The sequence below is a fragment of the Saccopteryx leptura genome, chromosome 9, assembly GCF_036850995.1.
Source record: "Saccopteryx leptura isolate mSacLep1 chromosome 9, mSacLep1_pri_phased_curated, whole genome shotgun sequence".
NCBI lineage: Eukaryota > Metazoa > Chordata > Mammalia > Chiroptera > Emballonuridae > Saccopteryx > Saccopteryx leptura.
In genome coordinates this window covers 45,758,333-45,776,866 of record NC_089511.1, presented here as the reverse complement: position 1 = coordinate 45,776,866, position 18,534 = coordinate 45,758,333, and the positions used below count along the sequence as shown (strand labels likewise).

General features: G+C 48.5%; 1 protein-coding gene across 1 annotated transcript; it reads right to left on the bottom strand.

Moving 5' to 3' along the window:
- Nucleotides 1-7,416: 7,416 nt before the first annotated feature.
- On the bottom strand, nucleotides 7,417-11,930 carry SELENOV (selenoprotein V). Its single transcript, XM_066350222.1, has 6 exons — nucleotides 11,903-11,930; nucleotides 10,016-10,727; nucleotides 8,047-8,071; nucleotides 7,858-7,911; nucleotides 7,670-7,744; nucleotides 7,417-7,571 (listed from the first exon to the last, which is right to left on the bottom strand). The coding sequence occupies exons 1-6, from the start codon at nucleotides 11,928-11,930 to the stop codon at nucleotides 7,494-7,496; spliced, it is 972 nt and encodes a 323-aa protein (XP_066206319.1). The 3' UTR covers nucleotides 7,417-7,493.
- Between the last annotated feature and the right edge of the window lie 6,604 nt (nucleotides 11,931-18,534).

The window sequence follows — 18,534 nt, the reverse complement described above, 5'->3', positions numbered from 1 at the left end:
ATGCACCAAAATATATAAAACATCTAACATATCTAAAAATAGAAACATAAAAATAATCATAGTTAGAGAACTCAATACACTGTTGATGGCTTTCAATAGATCATCCAAACAGAAAATCAATAAAGAAATATCAGCCTTGGCCCTGGCCAGTTGGCTCAGTGGTAGAGCATCAGCCTGGCATGTGGGAGTCCCAGGTTCGATTCCCGTCCAGGGCACACAGGAGAAGCGCCCATCTGCTTCTCCACCCCTCCCCCTCTCCTTCCTCTCTGTCTCTCTCTTCCCCTCCCGCAGCCAAAATGGAGCCAAAGGCTCCATTGGGGCAAAGTTGGCCCCGGGCACTGAGGATGGCTCTGTGGCCTCTGCCTCAGGCCCTAGAATGGCTCTGATTGTGGCAGAGCTACGCCCCAGATGGGCAGAGCATCGCCCCCTGGTGGGCATGCTGGGTGGATCCCGGTCGGGCGCATGCAGGAGTCTGTCTGACTGCCTCCCCATTTCCAACTTAAGAAAAAGAAAAAGAAAAACAAACAAACAAATTATACTATAGAGCCACGATAATCAAAACAGCATAGTATTGGCAGAAAAAAAGACATACAGACCAATAGAACAGAATTGAGAACCCAGAAATAAAACTACAAATATATGGACAAATCATCTTCAACAAAGGAGCCAATAACACACAATGGAGAAAAGGCCACCTCTTCAATAAGTGGTGCTGGGAAAATTAGAAAGCCACATACAAAAGAATTAAACTTAACTACAATGTGTCCCCATGCACAAAAATTAATTCAAAATGGATCAAAGACCTAAATATAAGATCTGAAACAATAAACTACATAGAAGAAAACATAGGTACTAAACTCATGGATTTTGGCCACAGAGAACAATTTATGAATTTGACCCCAAAGGCAACGGAAGTAAGGGTAAAAATAAATAAATGGGGCCCTGGCCGGTTGGCTCAGCGGTAGAGCGTCGGCCTAGCGTGCGGAGGACCCGGGTTCGATTCCTGGCCAGGGCACACAGGAGAAGCGCCCATTTGCTTCTCCACCCCTCCGCCGCGCTTTCCTCTCTGTCTCTCTCTTCCCCTCCCGCAGCTGAGGCTCCATTGGAGCAAAGATGGCCCGGGCGCTGGGGATGGCTCTGTGGCCTCTGCCTCAGGCGCTAGAGTGGCTCTGGTCGCAACATGGCGACGCCCAGGATGGGCAGAGCACCGCCCCCTGGTGGGCAGAGCATCGCCCCATGGTGGGCGTGCCGGGTGGATCCCGGTCGGGCGCATGCGGGAGTCTGTCTGACTGTCTCTCCCTGTTTCCAGCTTCAGAAAAATGAAAAAAGAAAAAAAAAAAAAAAAAAAAAAAAAAAAAAATAAATAAATAAATAAATAAATAAATGGGATTCTATCAAAGTAAAAAGCTTCTGCACAGCAAAAGAAACTGACAACAAGCAAATAAGCAGCCAACTAAATAGGAGATGATATTTGCAAACAACAGCTCTGATAAGGGGTTAATATCCAAAATATATAAAGAACTCAGTGGTAGAGCGTCAGCCTGGCGGTCGGACGCATGCGGGAGTCTGTCTGACTGCCTCCCCGTTTCCAACTTCAGAAACAAGAAAAAAAAAGACTAGGCTTAGGTGGATGTAACAGAGGGAATCTGGTCATTTTTTAAAAATAAAACATCGTTCAGACTTAAAAATAAATAAAACAATAAATAAATAAATAAATAAATAAAACGGAAATAATTAAGTTATTTATTCTTTCTCTGCGGACCGATACCGGTCCGCGGCCCGGGGGTTGAGGACCAATGAGGATATGGTTGGCTATGTGATTTTAGGGGAGGGTTTTACTTCACTTTCTGCACCTGGGCTGCCCAGTTTCCCAGTAAGATTCCTTTCACACCAGTTCCTGGAATTTCCTCATGACCATCTCCGGGGGGTGTTCCCAGGGAGATTTGCCCAGACAGGGGAAGCTGTCAACTAGGTGCCCCAGGCAGGCCTGGCCCTTTGGGGCTCCCTGTACTCAGTCTCCACTGTCCCTCTTCCTACACAGTTTCCTGCCACCAGGCCCTTGCCCACTGAGTGCCCTCTGCATACAGCAGATTTCTATGGCAAATTCTATCAAACATTTATCTAGCAAATGCACTGAACCAACCCCTGTGCTGAACGATGGGATACAGGTGGAGTGGCTTCTGCCTCAACACAGCAGTCGTCAGCAGCAGAGCTGGCCTGTAGCCACCCAGGGAGAGCCATCCAGGGGTCCAAGCTCATAGGACATCAGGGAAGGGAAGGGTCACTAACTAGGATATGGAAGCTTCCTGGTAAAGAATAGAAGAGGGACCCTGGCCAGGTACCCAATTGGTTGGGCATCATCCTGATGTGCCAAGGTTGCAGGCTCCATCCTCGGTGAGGGCACACAAAAGCCGCAACCGATGAATGTATAAATTTGATGTTTCTTTCTCTCTCTCTCAAATCAATAAATAACTTTTTTTTTCTTTTTAATTTATTATTTTTTTTATTTTATTTATTTTTAGAGAGGAGAGACAGAGAGGGAGAGAGGGGGGAGAGACACAGAGAGAGAGAAAGGGGGAGAAGCAGGAAGCATCAACTCCCATATGTGCCTTGACCAGACAAGCCCAGGGTTTCGAACTGGCGACCTCAGCATTTCCAGGTCGACGCTTTATCCACTGCGCCACCACAGGTCAGGCAAATAACTTTTTTTTTTTACAAAAAAAGAATACAAGACGGTTGGGCTGTGAAGTGTGGGTGGGTGTTTGTGAACCCACAAAGGGCAGGGGCGTCTGGAAGGACAGTGAGGGAAAGGGGTTCTGGCGTCCCGAGTCTGCAGCCCACCTGGGAGCAGGTCTGGCCCTGTCCGTCGTGCCTCCCCGTGACCGCAGACGCAGTAAGACCAGAAAGCAGGGAGCCAGACTCTGTATTTTCCCTTTCACCCCACCCAATGCCGCCCCAGCCCCAGCCACCTTCAAAAAAGGACCTGACCCTGACGGCAACATTTCAGCCCTTCTCGTCATCCTGCTGAGGCACCTGAGATTGGGAGAGAAAAACAAAATTAACAATAACAAGGACAACAACTCCATAAAAATTGTGTTTATATCAGGCTTACTGCATGTCAGGCACCATTCAAACGCTTTTCAGGGACTGCGATGCCCACTGTGTCTCCCTGCCATTTTTTAGGCACAGTCCTATCACAGGGCTTCTGCACATGCTGCTCTCTCTTCCTGGAGTATTTTCTACCCACAGGGTTCATTACTTTCAAGTGTTTAAATACCACTTTCCCACTGAGGTCTTCCCTGACCACTCAATTTAAGAGTTAAAAAACCTCCCTGCACCCGCTGTGCCCCTTCCCTGCTTTATTATTCTTCTCACCGCTTATCTCCTTCTAAAACGCCTTCATTTGCCCGTGTCTTGTTCATCATCTGTCTCCCCCCACTAGAATGGCAGCGCCACCGAGGCAGGCATTTGTGTCTGTTTTGTTCACTGCTGTATCACCCCCAGGGCCTAGACCGGTGTCCAGAACACCGTAGGTACTTAGCAACCATTTGTTAAGTAAAGTGAAATCCAATGAGGGAAAAGCTGTTTGTTATACAGAGTTTCTGCTTTATAGAGGAGGAAACCAAGTCACAAAAAGGTTAAGGTATTTGTCTCACATCACACAGCCGGTAAGTTACAGAGCTGGGATTCCAAGTCAAGCAGCACTGACTGAACCATGTCTACCCAACATTCTGCCCCCATTATTCCTTCCCATGTGGTTCAGGGGGACTAACTACAACCCCAGCTCCAAGAATGGACACATGACTCAAGACTGGCCAGGGAGAGCACTGCATTCCCTTGGACCTCAATAATTGGTTCCGAAATGGACATATGACCTAATGCGAGCCAATGGGAACCTTCTGCAGGAAAGAAATAACACGAGGTCTAGAATGTACTCTTTTTTTTTTTTTTTTTTTTTTTTTTTTTTTAGATTTTATGTTTTCATTCTTTGAGAGAGAGAAGGCAAGGAGTAGGAAGCATCAACTCCCACATATGCCTTGACCAGGGAAGCCCAGTGTTTCAAACTGGCGACCTCAGCATTCCAGGTCGATGCTTTATCACTGTGCCACCACAGGTCAGGCTGGAATACACTTAAAAATACTATGGTGCAGGCCATGGCCGGTTGGCTCAGCGGTAGAGCGTCGGCCTGGCGTGCGGGGGACCCGGGTTCGATTCCCATAGGAGAAGCGCCCATTTGCTTCTCCACCCCCCTCTCCTTCCTCTCTGTCTCTTCCCCTCCCACAGCCGAGGCTCCATTGGAGCAAAGATGGCCTGGGCGCTGGGGATGGTTCCTTGGCCACTGCCCCAGGCGCTAGAGTGGCTCTGGTCTCAACAGAGCGACCCCCCGGAGGGGCAGAACATTGCCCCCTGGTGGGCAGAGCGTCGCCCCCTGGTGGGCGTGCCGGGTGGATCCCGGTCGGGCGCAGGAGTCTGTCTGACTGTCTCTCCCCGTTTCCAGCTTCAGAAAAATACAAAAAAAAAAAAGAAAAAAAAAAAAAAAAAGCTAGGAATTTCTGTATAATCTAATTAAACCACTGATATCTAACACCTCATATTTATAAAGGAAAAGCATTCATAAAAAAAAAATTATAGCCTAGCCTGACCAGGCAGTGGCGCAGTGAATAGAGTGTCAGACGGACACGAAGGACCGAGGTTCGAGACCCTGAGATCTCCAGCTTGAGTGCAGGCTTCTCTGGTTTGAGCAAAGCTCACCAGCTTGAGCCCAAGGTCGCTGGCTCGAGCAAGGGGTCACTCAGTCTGCTGTAGCCCCCCAGTCAAGGCACATATGAGAAATCAATTAATGAACTAAGGAACCGCAACAAAGAATTGATGTTTCTCATCTCTCTCCCTTCCTATCTGTCTGTCCCTCTCTCTGACTATCTTTGTCTCTGCCCCCCCACCCACCCACCCACACACACACACACACACGCACAAATTATAGCCTAGCCTGACAGGCAGTGGCATAGTGGATAGAGCATCAGCCTGGGATGCTGTGGACTCAGGTTTGAAACCCTGAGGTCTCCTGCTTCAGCAAAGGGTCACTGGTTCAGTTAGAGTCCCCTGGTCAAGGCACATATGAGAAAGCAATCTATGAACAACTAAGGTGGCTGCAACTATGAGCTGATGCTTCCCATCTTTCTCCTTTCCTATCTGTCCCTGTCTGTTCCTCTCTCTCTCTCACTCACTAAAAAATTAATTAATTAAAATAAAAATTATAGCCTCCATTTATATAAAATTCTAGAAAATGCAAACTAATCTATAGTGACAGAAAGCATATCTGTGTTCTGGGATGGGACAGAGCTGGGAGAAATTACAGAAGTTTCTGAGGAAACTTTGGGGGGATGTGTATTTTGTTCATTATCTTCATTTGGTTATGGTTTTACAGATGCATTCATATGTCAAAACTTATGGACTTGTACGCTTCAAACATGTACTGTTCCCTTATATATTACTTACAACTCAATAAAGTTGAAAGCAAATGTAAAAAAAATAGATATACAAGAGACAAAGTATTAAATCAGTAGCAGCTTTACAAAAATAAAATAAATTTTAAAAAATCAGTAGCAGGGTTTTTTAATACCTTCAAACAGCAACCCTAACAACAGAACTTTCTGCAAAGCTAGATTTCATGTCATGTACCTGTACTGTTAGCCGCATGTGGTTACAGAGCACTTGAAGTGTGGCTAATGTGACTCATCACTGATTTTTAATGCATTTAATTTTTTAAACAATTTTTAATTTATTCATTTTAGAGAGGAGAGAGAGAGAGAAAAGGGGGGAGGAGCAGGAAACATCAACTCCCAAAGGTGCCTTGACCAGGCAAACCTAGGGTTTTGAACAGGCAACCTCAGCATTCTAGGTGAAGCATTTAAATTTTTTTTTTTTGAGTTTTAAGTTGTTTCTTTTATTTTTATTTTATTATTTTTAGCAAGAGAGACAGAGAGAGGGACAGATAGGGACAGAGAGATAGAAAGGGAGAGAGATGAGAAGCATCAATTCTTTGTTGCAGCACCTTAGTTGTTCATTGATTGCTTCCCCATGCTCAAGCTGGTGAGCCTGCGCTCAAGCCAGATGAGCCCTGGCTCAAGCCAGTGACCTCAGGGTTTCAACCTGAGTCCTCTGTGCCACCAACTGGTCAGGGTTAAATTGTTTCTTTTTTTTTTTTTTTTTTAATCAATTTATTTATTTGTTTATTTATTTATTTTATTTTAGAGAGGAGAGAGAGAGGGATAGAGAGAAAGAGATAGAGAAGTGGGAAGTATCAACTCCCATATGTGCCTTGACCAGGCAAGCCCAGGGTTTTGAACTGGCAACCTCAGTGTTTCCAGGTCAGCGCTTTATCCACTGCGCCACCATAGGTCAGGCCGAAGCATTTAAATTTTAATTAACCTAATTTTCAATTGAAAAGCCACATGCTGCTATTAGATAGCTCAGTTTTACAACTAAAAGCTGAAAGAAAATCTAAAGCTTTTTTGAAAATAAATTTATAGCTGAGCCCTACTCTGAGCTGTGCACTATTTATTTATTTATTTGTTTATTTATTTTGGGGGGGGTGGGAGAGAGAGGAAGAGAGACAGAGGAAGGAAGAGAGAAAGATGAGAGCATCAACTTATAGTTGCATCACTTTGGTTGTTCATTGATTGCTTCCCATATATACCTTGACAGGGGCTAGAGCCAAGCCAGTGACCCCTTGCTCAAGCCAGCAACCTTGGGCTTCAAGGCAAGTGGCCTTTGGGTTCAAGCCAATGACCTTAGGATCATGTGGATGATCCTGCACTCAAGCCAGCGACCTTGGAGTTTTGAACCTGGGACTTCAGTGTCCAAGGCTGACATGTTTGGGGTTTTTTCCTTCTTTATCCAAGTGAAAGGAGGGGAGATAAAAAGACTCCCCCATGAACCCCACACAGGATCCACCCAGCAACCCCCATCTGAATCCAATGCTTGCAAGCAATCTATTTTTAGTACTTGATGTGGAGGCTCCATGGAGCCATCCTCAGCGCCTGGGGCCGATGTGTTCAAACCAATGGAGCCATGGCTGTAGGAGGGGAAGAGAGGGGGGGGGAGGGGGAGGGGGGGAGAAGCAGATGGTTGCTTCTTTTGTGTTCCCTGACTGGGAATCAAACTGGGACATACACACGCTGGGCTGATGCTCTACCACTCTGCTGACCGGCCAGGTTTCCAGGTTGACATTTTATCCACTACACCACCACTGGTCAAGCATGTGCACTATTTAGTATATTATATAAGGCATCGCAGAGTCATCTCATCAGCCCCATTTTATAGATGAAAAAACAGGCTCAGAAAGGATGCAGTGACTTGTTCTGATTATAACAGTGAGGACCGGCTGAGCTAGGTTTGGGGCTGAGGTGTCTTTGTTCCATACTGTGCCCGTCCACTCCCCCACAGCACAGCCTCCACCCCTACCACCTCACCTCCAGCTCACCAGTTGCCTGCTACCTTTTCCTGATCTCCTCACTGATAATGTTCACAATTTTCTGCAGTCTGGCCTCATCCACAAAGCCATCACCTTTCTGTACACAGAAGTGAAAGTGCACAAATGTATGTCTCCCATAATCCTGGATCCCAGCACCACCCTCCTGCCCTGTCTGGGCCCCTTACTCAGAATCACCTTCTTCGAATGAATCAGTTTTCCATCCACAAATACTTCAAACTCCCCAGTAGCCTGTGTGGATATGTCCTCCTCCTGGGGAGGGAATGTTGGAGGTGAAGGAAGGCTAAGAGCTCCCCCCCAAGCCCCTGGGGATCTTGGAGCCCTCACTATCTGTCCTTCACTCCCCTGGCCACCAGCACACTCACAAAAAGTAGACAATTTGGAAATTGCTGCTCCAGACTCCTTTTCAGAAGAATGTACTGCAGGGATAAAATCATGTGGTCACAGGGTCACTTAGTCACAAGGTCATGAGTTGTGCAGAGAGGGGAAGAGAGGAATTCCTTCCAGACTTCAGGTCCCACACTCTCCCCATCTCCAAAGCCCAAACTACTCACCCGGAGGTTATAGCTTCAGAGACCACTGGAGGCCATGGGCAAAGGAGGGAGGCAGAGACAGACAGAAGACACCGCATCAGTATCTCCCCAAACCCAAAGGGGCCCTGAATGCCTGAATCAGATCACATCCTCTCCCTGCTCAGAACCCTCCCATAGCACCATCTTATTCAGGGCAGAAAACCATCATAGCCCTCCCCGGGTCCACAAGCCCCCACAGGACCTGCTCCTGTGTTTCTCTGCCCCATCTCCTCCACTCTCCCCCCGGACCACTCTGCTCCAGCCACAGGGACCTCCTAGCCTTCCTTTTTGGTGAGAGGCTGTCCTCATCCACACCTGCTGTCCTCCTCATGGGAAAAAACAGGAAGGGTAGATGCTGGGGCTTTGGGAATTTAAAGGTAGGGTGAGGGGAGGGTGTCCCAATTTCTAGGTTGGGAACTTGACTCCCCTTATCATCTCTTTGGGGCGAGAAGAGCTCTGGGTTCAAATTCCTGAGCTCAAATTCCAGGCATGCCTTGCTCAGAGCCTTTGCATTGGCTGTTTCCTCTGCAGAATGCTGTTTCTCTAGTATCTATGACTCCTCCTCTCCCCTTCTACAGGTCTTTGTTCATATGTCACCTTCCCAGTGATGCCTTCCTAATGACCCAGTTATAACTGTGACACCCCCTTGCCTGTTTAACGTTGGCACAGTGGATAGAGTGTCGACCTGGGAGGCTGAGGTCCCAGGTTCGAGACCCCGAGGTCACTGGCTTGAGCATAAGATCACCAGCTGGAGCACAGGGTCAATGGCTTGAGCGTGGCATCATCAAAATTATTCCACCGTTGTTGGCTTGAGCCCAAAGGTCGCTAGCTTCAAGCCCAAGGTCACTGGCTTGAGCAAGGGGTCACTAGCTCAGCTTGAGTCCCCAGGTCAAGGCACACATAAGAAGCAATCAATGAACAACTAAAGTGCTGCAACTATGAGTTGATGTTTCTCATCTTTCTCCCTATCCGTCTGCCTCTTTCTCTCTCACAAAAAAATAAAATAAAAGATCTCTGACATTCATTGCTTTGTCCCTGATGGGTCTGGCACATGGGAGATGTTTAATAAATAGTTGTTGAATGAGTGAAATAATAAATCCATGGAGTCAGAGAAAGAGATGGAGAGGGGAAGAGGAGGAAACAGGGAGAAAGAAAGAGATACATACAACATAGGTAAAGGAGAAGAGACAGTGAGTTGGGGAGACAGCACTGGGCAGAGACAGGAGAGAGAAAAAGTGGGAGCCATAGGGGGAGAGAAACTGCTAGAGTAGGAGAGAGGCATAAAGATTGAAGGGAAGACAAACCCCACCCCCAAGAGCATTCAGTCCTACATCTCAGGGAGTCAAGTAAGGTCATTGCTTTTACTGTTGTCCTTGACTCGGAGACACTCCAGCTCTAGGGTCAGCTTCCTTTGGCTCTGCACTTGCCACTCCCCTCTCCCTTACTACCTTGATCTCTCCGACCCCTAGCTCTTCGCTTAGAAGAGCTTCTCATCACTGAGAAGACACATTTCAGGTACCACCTCCTGAGAAAGAGTCCCTGACCACCCAATCTGAAACCTGAGCCTTGTCCTCTCTCTCGGAGCACTTTGTCTTTGGGTCTGCCTTGTCCAGCCTCCCTTGGGGAGGAAAGCAGGTGGCTCTGCTCAGCTCTCCATCCCCAGCTCAGGCCTGGCCTATGGCAGACAGGAGGAGGAGGAGAAGGAAGGAAGGAAGGAAAGGAAAGGAAAGAAAGGAAGGGAGGAAGGACTCACACCTCTGCAGGCAGAGCAGGAATTTGAACCCAGAGCTCTTCTAGCCCCAAAGAGATGATAAGGGGAGTCAAGTTCCCAACCTAGAAATTGGGACACCCTCCCCTCACCCTACCTTTAAATTCCCAAAGCCCCAGCATCTACCCTTCCTGTTTTTTCCCATGAGGAGGACAGCAGGTGTGGATGAGGACAGCCTCTCACCAGTAAACCACTCGAATCACGATCTTGTTTTCCACTTGAAAGTACTCGCTGGTGGAGGCGAATGTGTCAGCAGAAATAGGCAAGGAAGTGGCCAACGGGAAGGTCCCCTGTATGGACGTGGTGATAGGTCCAGCTGTGAAACCTGTCGACTTGATGGCCGCTGGATCTGCCCTTGGGGTGGACCCCAGTAAATCAGTGTCCGGTGGAGTAAGCGTAGGAAGGGGCACTTGTGTGGACCCCAACCCATTGGCGACTGATGGAACATGCATCACAGACGGTGTTGGCGTAGGATCCTTATTAGGCGACAGAGTGGGCTCGGGAGCAGGTCCTGGAGGCAGATCTAAAGGTAGGGCAGAGCTTGGGAAGGATTCCAAGTCAGAGACCGGGGATTGGGTTGGGGTTGAAGTCGAGACTGGAGTCAGGATATGGGCCGAGATCTCGGACTGGAGCGGAATCGGGGCCTGGACCAGAGTCGGGGTTTGGACCGCAGTCGAGGCAGAGACCGGAGTCAGGAACCGTATTGGAGCAGAGGCCGGGGCCGCAGTCGAGGTCCGGACCGGAGTCGCGGCCGGGACCGCAGTGGAGGTCCGGACCGGGGTTGCGGCCCGGATCGGTGTCGAGGTCCGGACCGGAGTCGCGGCCGGGACCGGAGTTGAGGTCTGGACCGGGGTTGCGGCCCGGATCGGTGTCGAGGTCCGAACAGGAGTCGCGGCTAGGACCGGGACGGAGGGCCTGACTGGAGTCAGGGGCGGGGCCGGGACGGAGGGCCTGACTGGAGTCAGGGGCGGGGCCGGGACGGAGGGCCTGACTGGAGTCAGGGGCGGGGCCGGGACGGAGGACCTGACTGGAGTCAGGGGCGGGGCCGGGACGGAGGGCCTGACTGGAGTCAGGGGCGGGGCCGGGACGGAGGGCCTGACTGGAGTCAGGGGCGGGGCCGGGACGGAGGGCCTGACTGGAGTCAGGGGCGGGGCCGGGACGGAGGGCCTGACTGGAGTCAGGGGCGGGGCCGGGACGGAGGGCCTGACTGGAGTCAGGGGCGGGGCCGGGACGGAGGGCCTGACTGGAGTCAGGGGCCGGGCCGGGACGGAGGGCCTGACTGGAGTCAGGGGCGGGGCCGGGACGGAGGGCCTGACTGGAGTCAGGGGCGGGGCCGGGACGGAGGGCCTGACTGGAGTCAGGGGCGGGGCCGGGACGGAGGGCCTGACTGGAGTCAGGGGCGGGGCCGGGACGGAGGGCCTGACTGGAGTCAGGGGCGGGGCCGGGACGGAGGGCCTGACTGGAGTCAGGGGCGGGGCCGGGACGGAGGGCCTGACTGGAGTCAGGGGCCGGGCCGGGACGGAGGGCCTGACTGGAGTCAGGGGCCGGGCCCGGATGGAGGGCCTGACTGGAGTCGAAGCCCGGCCCAAAGCAGAGGTCCGGGCAGGGAATGGGGCTGAGGCCCGCGCCTGGTCGTTCATGAGAGCGCCGGGGAGCCCGGGGAAACCCGGGCTGGGATCCCGCCCGCCCTCCTCCCTTGGGCAAAGTCAGCTTCAACCCGCGCCAAGGTTCTAAAATAGGACGCGACTACAAAGGGGCACTGTTACACCGAGTTCCACATGCCCGGCAGGTTCTATGGCTCTGGGCCAAGGATGAGGCGGGATCTCTAGATCCCCTCCTCTTAACCCTCACCACCTCGGTAAAGAACACGCAGATTGCCCCAGTGTTCCCCTCATAGTCAACATTCATGTGTCAGGTCCTGGCCAGGTTCAGTAGAGTGCGCAGAGCTCCGGAGTTGTTCCTGGTCAGCGCACATATGAGAAGCAATCAATGAGTGTACAACCAAATGGAACCTGCAACATGTTGATGCTTCTCTCTCATTCTCTCCCTCTTTCTGTAAGACGTGCTCACCCTGTTCATTCACATATTCTCCTTCCATAACAGCCACGTGGCCCTAGCAGCCACGTGCAGCCCAGCAGCCACCGGACTCCAAGCACCCCTCTAAACTCAAGCCTAGATACAGCAATGCAGCACTAAGCTTTGGCATAACAGAATCTCTGGACACTGGCCTTTCCTCTGGGCTTGATGAAGACAAGACCGGACTTTTTCCACAGCAGGACAGATGGAGATGAGACATCAGGAACCTGGAGGCAGCCTTCCACTTCTATCCCAATAAATCTTACCACAATACAACCTCCCATGCGCGGGTCCTTGGAAATGCTTTTCTTGCAACTCCATGGAAAGACCTCATTTCCCTGTCAACCATTTAACATAAAGAAAAGTGTCGGCCCTGGCCGGTTGGATCAGTGGTAGAGCGTCGGCCTGGCATGTGGAAGTCCCAGGTTCGATTCCCTGCCAGGGCACACAGGAGAGACACCCATCTGCTTCTCCACCCCTCCCCCTCTCCTTCCTCTCTGTCTGTCTCTTCCCCTCCGGCAGCTAAGGCTCCATAGGAGCAGGGATGGCCCGGGGCGCTGGGGATGGCTCCTTGGCCTCTGCCCCAGGCGCTAAAGTGGCTCTGGTTGCGACAGAGCGACGCCCCCTGGTGGGCGTGCTGGGTGGATCCCGGTCCAGCGCATTTCCAGCTTCAGAAAAATACAAAAAAAAAAAAAAAAGAAAGAAAAGTGTGTTTCTGTATCCAACAGCCTGGATGGTTTACCTTCCAAAGGGAGAAGGCCCTCCAGTAGTGTAGACTGATTGCAAAAGTGGCCTACCCTGGCCTGTGGTGGCGCAATGGATAGAGCGTCAACCTGGGATGCTGAGGTCACCGGTTCAAACCCCTGGGCTTTCCTGGTTAGGCACATAGAACAAGCAAGCAATGAACAGCTAAAGTGAAGCAACTATGAGTTGATACTTCTTGCTCCCCACCCCTCTCTGTAAAATCAATAAATAAAACCTTTTTTTTAATTTTTAGATTTTATTTGATTTTTAGAGTGAGGGAAAGAGAGAAAGGGAGAAGCAGGAAGCTTTAACTTGTAGTAGCTTCCTTTATGTGCCTTGACCAGGCAAGCCTTAGGATTCAAACTGGCCACCTCAGTGTTCCAGGTCAACGCTTTATCCACTGTGCCACCACAGGTCAGGCAATAAATAAAATCTAAAAAAAAAAAATGGCCTCAATTCCACACCCTTCTCCCACCCATACCCTTGGAATGTGACTACCTTTCCCCATCAAGAGGTGGCGTCTGTTTCCCCAATCCCGGAACCTGGGCTGGCCTTGTGACTTGCTTTAGCCAATAGGATAAGGGAGAAGTGAGATATTCAATAGGGTCCCCCCTCTCTAGGACCCCTGCCTCAGAATAAGCCAGGGCCAGCCTGCTAGAGGATGAGAGGCAGGGTGGAGCAGAGAAGAGCAGCATAGCTAGTCCCTGTTCCACCCATGAGCTTACTACACACACATTCGTGAGCCCCTCCTAGATCAGCATTGCACAGCCCAGCGCAACAGAACCCCAGACAACCTATAGACGGGCACCAAAAATAAACATTTAGCATTTGATGCCACTGAGCTCATGCACAATTATCATGGCAATAGATAACTGATATAACTGGCCACATTTTTGTTTTAAACATTTTGTTAAATATGACACAAATGCAGAAAACGGCATTAAACAATTTACATAAGGTGACATCATAAGGCAAAGGCAAATATCTCTGCAACCACCACATCAGAAGACAGAAGCTTCCCATAATACCTCTGCATGCCCCTTCCCAAATACAATTCGTAGTGTCTCCCTACCACATAAACATTATGCTGACTTTTATGCTAATCACGTCATTACTTTAAATAAATAAATGTGATATATATAATATGTAATTTATTGATTTTAGAGAGAGGAGAAAAGTGGAGCAGAAGCAGGAAACATCAGCTCGTAGTTACTTCTTGTATGTGCTTTAAACGGACAAGCCTTAGGTTTCAAACTGGTGACCTCAGCATTCCAGGTTCAGGTTGATGCTTTATCCACTGTGCCACCACAGGTCAGGCAAGTTTTTATCATTTTTCTGTTTTTTGAGTCTCTTTTCATTTATAGGTTTATGCTTCATTCATTTTCCTTTCTTGATAATTATTTGGTTTTTTTTTTTTTTAAGTGAGAGGAGGGGAGATTGTGAGACAGACTCCCACATACGCCTCTATAGGGATCCACCCACCAACATCTTTCTGAAGCCAATGCTCAAATCAACTGAGCTATTTTTAGTGCCTGAGACTGAGGCACTGGGACCAGCTGAGCTATCCTCAGCACCTGGGTGATGCTAGAACCAATCAATTCACTGGCTGTGGGAAGGAGAGGGAGAGAAGGCAGGGGAGAGAAGCAGATGGTCACTTCTCTTGTGTGCCCCGACTAGGAATCGAACCCAAGAGGTCCACATCCCTGTCCAATGCTCTATCCACTAAGCCAACCAGCCAGGGCCTATTTGCTTTTTTATAAAAGAGCTTTATTGATGTATACTTTACAGACCATAAAATTCATCTGTTTTAAGTGTATAGCTCAAAGATTTTTAGTAGCCTGACTAGGCGGTGACACAATGGATAGAGCGTCGGACTGGAATGCAGAGGACCCAGGTTCGAGACCCCGAGGTTGCCAGCTTGAGCGCGGGCTCATCTGGTTTGAGCAAAAGCCCACCAGCTTGAACCCAAGGTTGCTGGCTCAAGCAAGGGGTTCCTCGGTCTGCTGAAGGCCCGTGGTCAAGGCACATATGAGAAAGCAATCAATGAACAACTAAGGTGTTGCAACGCACAATGAAAAACTAATGATTGATGCTTCTCATCTCTCTTTGTTCCTGTTTGTCTGTCCCTGTCTATCACTCTCTGTCTCTGTAAAAAAAAAAAAAGAAAAAAGAAAAAAAAAGATTTTTAGTAAATTGACCAAGTTGTGCACCATCACCATAATTTTTTAGAATACTTCCATCACCCAAGTATGATCCCTCCTGCCCATTTACAGTCAATCTCCAGATCCAGGCAAACACTAACCTACTTTCTGTCCCTATAGATTTGCCTCTTCTACATATTTCATATAAATGGAATCATATGTGCCTGACCTGTGGTGGTGCAGTGGATAAAGCATAGACCTGGAATGCTGAGGTTGCCGGTTTAAAACCTTGGGCTTGCCTGGTCAAGGCACATATGGGAGTTGACGATTCCTGTTCCTCCCTCATCCTTCTCTCTCTCTCCTCTCTCTAAAATGAATAAATAAAATATATATATATATTTTTTTTTTTGTATTTTTCTGAAGCTGGAAACCGGGAGAGACAGTCAGACAGACTCCCGCATGCGCCCGACTGGGATCCACCCGGCAGGCCCACCAGGGGCGATGCTCTGCCCCTCCGGGGCGTCACTCTGTTGCTACCAGAGCCACTCCAGCACCTGGGGCAGAGGCCAAGGAGCTATCCCCAGCGCCGGGGCCATCTTTGCTCCAATGGAGTCTTGCTGCGGGAGGGGAAGAGAGAGACAAAGAGGAAGGAGAGGGGGAGGGGTGGAGAAGCAGATGGGTGCTTCTCCTGTGTGCCCTGGCCGGGAATCGAACCCGGGACTTCTGCACGCCAAGCCGACGCTCTACCACTGAGCCAACCGGCCAGGGCCAAAATCTTTTTTTTTTTTTAATGGAGACAAGAGTCAGAGAGAGGGATAGATAGAGACAGACAGACAGGAACAGAGAGAGATGAGAAGCATCAATCATCAGTTTTTCGTTGCGACACCTTAGTTGTTCATTGATTGCTTTCTCATATGTGCCTTGACCACGGGCCTTCAGCAGACCGAGTATCCCCCTTGCTTGAGCCAGCGACCTTGGGTCCAAGCTGGTGAGCTTTTGCTCAAACAAGATGAGCCCGCGCTCAAGCTGGTGACCTCGGGATCTCGAACCTGGGGCCTTCCGCATCCCAGTCCGACACTCTATCCACTGAACCACCGCCTGCTCAGGCAATAAATAAAATCTTAAAGGGAATCAGCCTGACCTGTGGTCATGCAGTGCATAGCACATTGACCTAGAATACTGAGGTCCACTGGTTCAAAACCCTGGGCTTGCTCAGTCAAGGCACATACAACAAGCAATCAATGAACAACTAAAGTGAAGTAACTATACTTCTTGCCCTCCCTCCTCTCTCTGTAAAATCAATAAAATCTTTTTTAAAAAATCTTAAGTGGAATATGTAACTGGCACCTTTCATTTAGTGTTTTCATGGGTCATCCAAGTGGTAACATGTATAGTACTTCATTCCTTTTCATGACTAAATAATATTCCAGTATAGGGATACACTATATTGTTTATCTATTCACTAGTTGATGGATACTTGGGTGGTTTCCACATTTTGGCTATTCTGAATAATGCTGCAATGAATACTTACATACAAGTTTTTGTATGTACATATTTTTTTAACTTTAAAAAAAAACTGCCAAACTGCCCTGGCCAGTGGTGCAGTGGATAGAGCATTGTCCCAGAGCACCGAGGTCTCCAGTTTAACCCTGGGGTTGCCAGCTCAACCCCGAGGTCACCATTTCAAGCCCTGCGCAGGACATGTATGAGAAGCAATCAAGAGCTGCACAATTAACTGGAACAAGTTGATGCTTCTTTCTCTCCCCCTTCCTTTCTCTTTCTCTCTCCCTCCTTCTCGCCTTCAAAAAATAAATTACACCATGGTATACTATTCAGCTAGAAGAAATGATGACATCAGATCACTTACAGCAGAATGGTGGAATCTTGATAACATTATGCAGAGTGAAATTAAGCAAATAAAAAAAAAACAAGAACTGCAGGATTCCATACATTGGCAGGACATAAAAGCGAGACTAAGAGACATGGACAGGAGTGTGGTGATTATGGGGGGAGGGAAGGAGGGAGAGGAGGAGGGGAGGAGGAGGGGTACAAAGAAAACTGGATAGAGGGTGACAGAGGACGATCTCTCTTTGGGTGATGGGTATGCAACAGAACTAAATGACAAGATAACCTGGAAATGTTTTCTTTGAATATATGTACCCTGATTTATTGATGTTACCCCATTAAAATAAAAATGTATTTATAAAAAAAATAATAAATAAAAAATAAATTAAAAGTTATAAACTCCCAAACTGTTTCCAAAGGGGTTTCAACATTTACATTCCACTGGCAGTGTTACAGTCCCTATTTTCCCACATCCTTACCAACATTTGTTTTTGTCTGTTATTGTGATTTTAGTTATTCTAGTGAGTAGGAAGTGTAATACTAATTATTTCTTGCAAAAGCCAACCATATTATCTGATAGAATCCCCACTGTCTGAAATTTGCTCATCCCCACTCTTTCATAACATATCCTTGTACCCTCTAAAGTTCCTGTAAATTGGTATTCAGTTGAACTATATCAGTTGCCAATGTCCAAGATTTAAATCTGAGCAGATCTTAGTACACCTCCCTTAGGGACAACGGAAGGAATCAGTCTGCTATTCTACCTGCTACCCGTGAGAAAGAAAAAGTTGCTACTGGTGATGTCATAGGGGACCTTCCTGAAGTTTATCAAAATAATATGTATACAGGGGAAAACAATATTTAAAAAAACTGTCCATTGATTTGACATGGGGGGAGAGAAGCATCAACTCATTGTTCCACTTAGTTGTACATTCATTGACTGCTTCTCATATGTGCCCAGGGATCATACTCATGACCTCACTGCACTGGACAATGCTTTATCCGATGAACCACGTGGCCAGGGCCATGGGAAAACTTTTAAAATAAAACAAACGTGTACTCACAGAAAAGGGAGTCTCCCAAGAATTGTTATACCTCATGGTGGGAGTATGGATTTAGGAAGAAATCTGTCAGTACCTGGTGAAATTGGTAGTGGTGCCCTATAATCAGGCAATCTTTCTCCTGGGTATATATCTGTGACAGACTATTTCATTAAAAATATTCACTGTCCCAGCCCTGGCTGGTTGGCTTAGTGGTAAAGCATCAGCCCGGCATGTGCATGTCCTGGGTTCGATTCCCGGTCAGGGCACATAGGAGAAGTGCCTATCTGCTTCTCCACCCTGCCCCCTCATTCTCTCTCTCTCCTCCTCCTCTCCTGCAGCCATGGCTCCATGGCTCCATTGAAGCGAGTTGGTCCTGGGTGCTGAGAAAGCTCCATGGCCTCCGCCTCAGGCACTAAAAAGAGCTTCATTGCTGAGCAATGGAGCAACACCCCAGATGGACAGAGCATCACCCTTAGGGGACTTGCCCAGGGGATCCCGGTCTGGCACATGCGGAGTCTGTCTCTGCCCCCTCTCCTTTCACTGAATAAGAAAAAAAATATATATATATTCATTCACTGTCCCTCCCTTGCAAGGAATTTACTTACTAACCCACAGATACCAGGTTTAGCCATGTGACTTGCTTCAGCCAATAAAATGTGAAATGTGAGAAGTGTTAAGCACATCAGTGTATGATTCACTATTCCTTTTCCCATAATGCCTGGAAATGTGCCAAATACAGGGTGCTCTTAGCCTCAGCTCCAGAGTGAAAATAATGTGGAGCAGTTCCAACACCAGATACAAAGCACACAGCCTGATGAGTCAAAGCTGATCAAAATAAGAGTCTTTATAGATG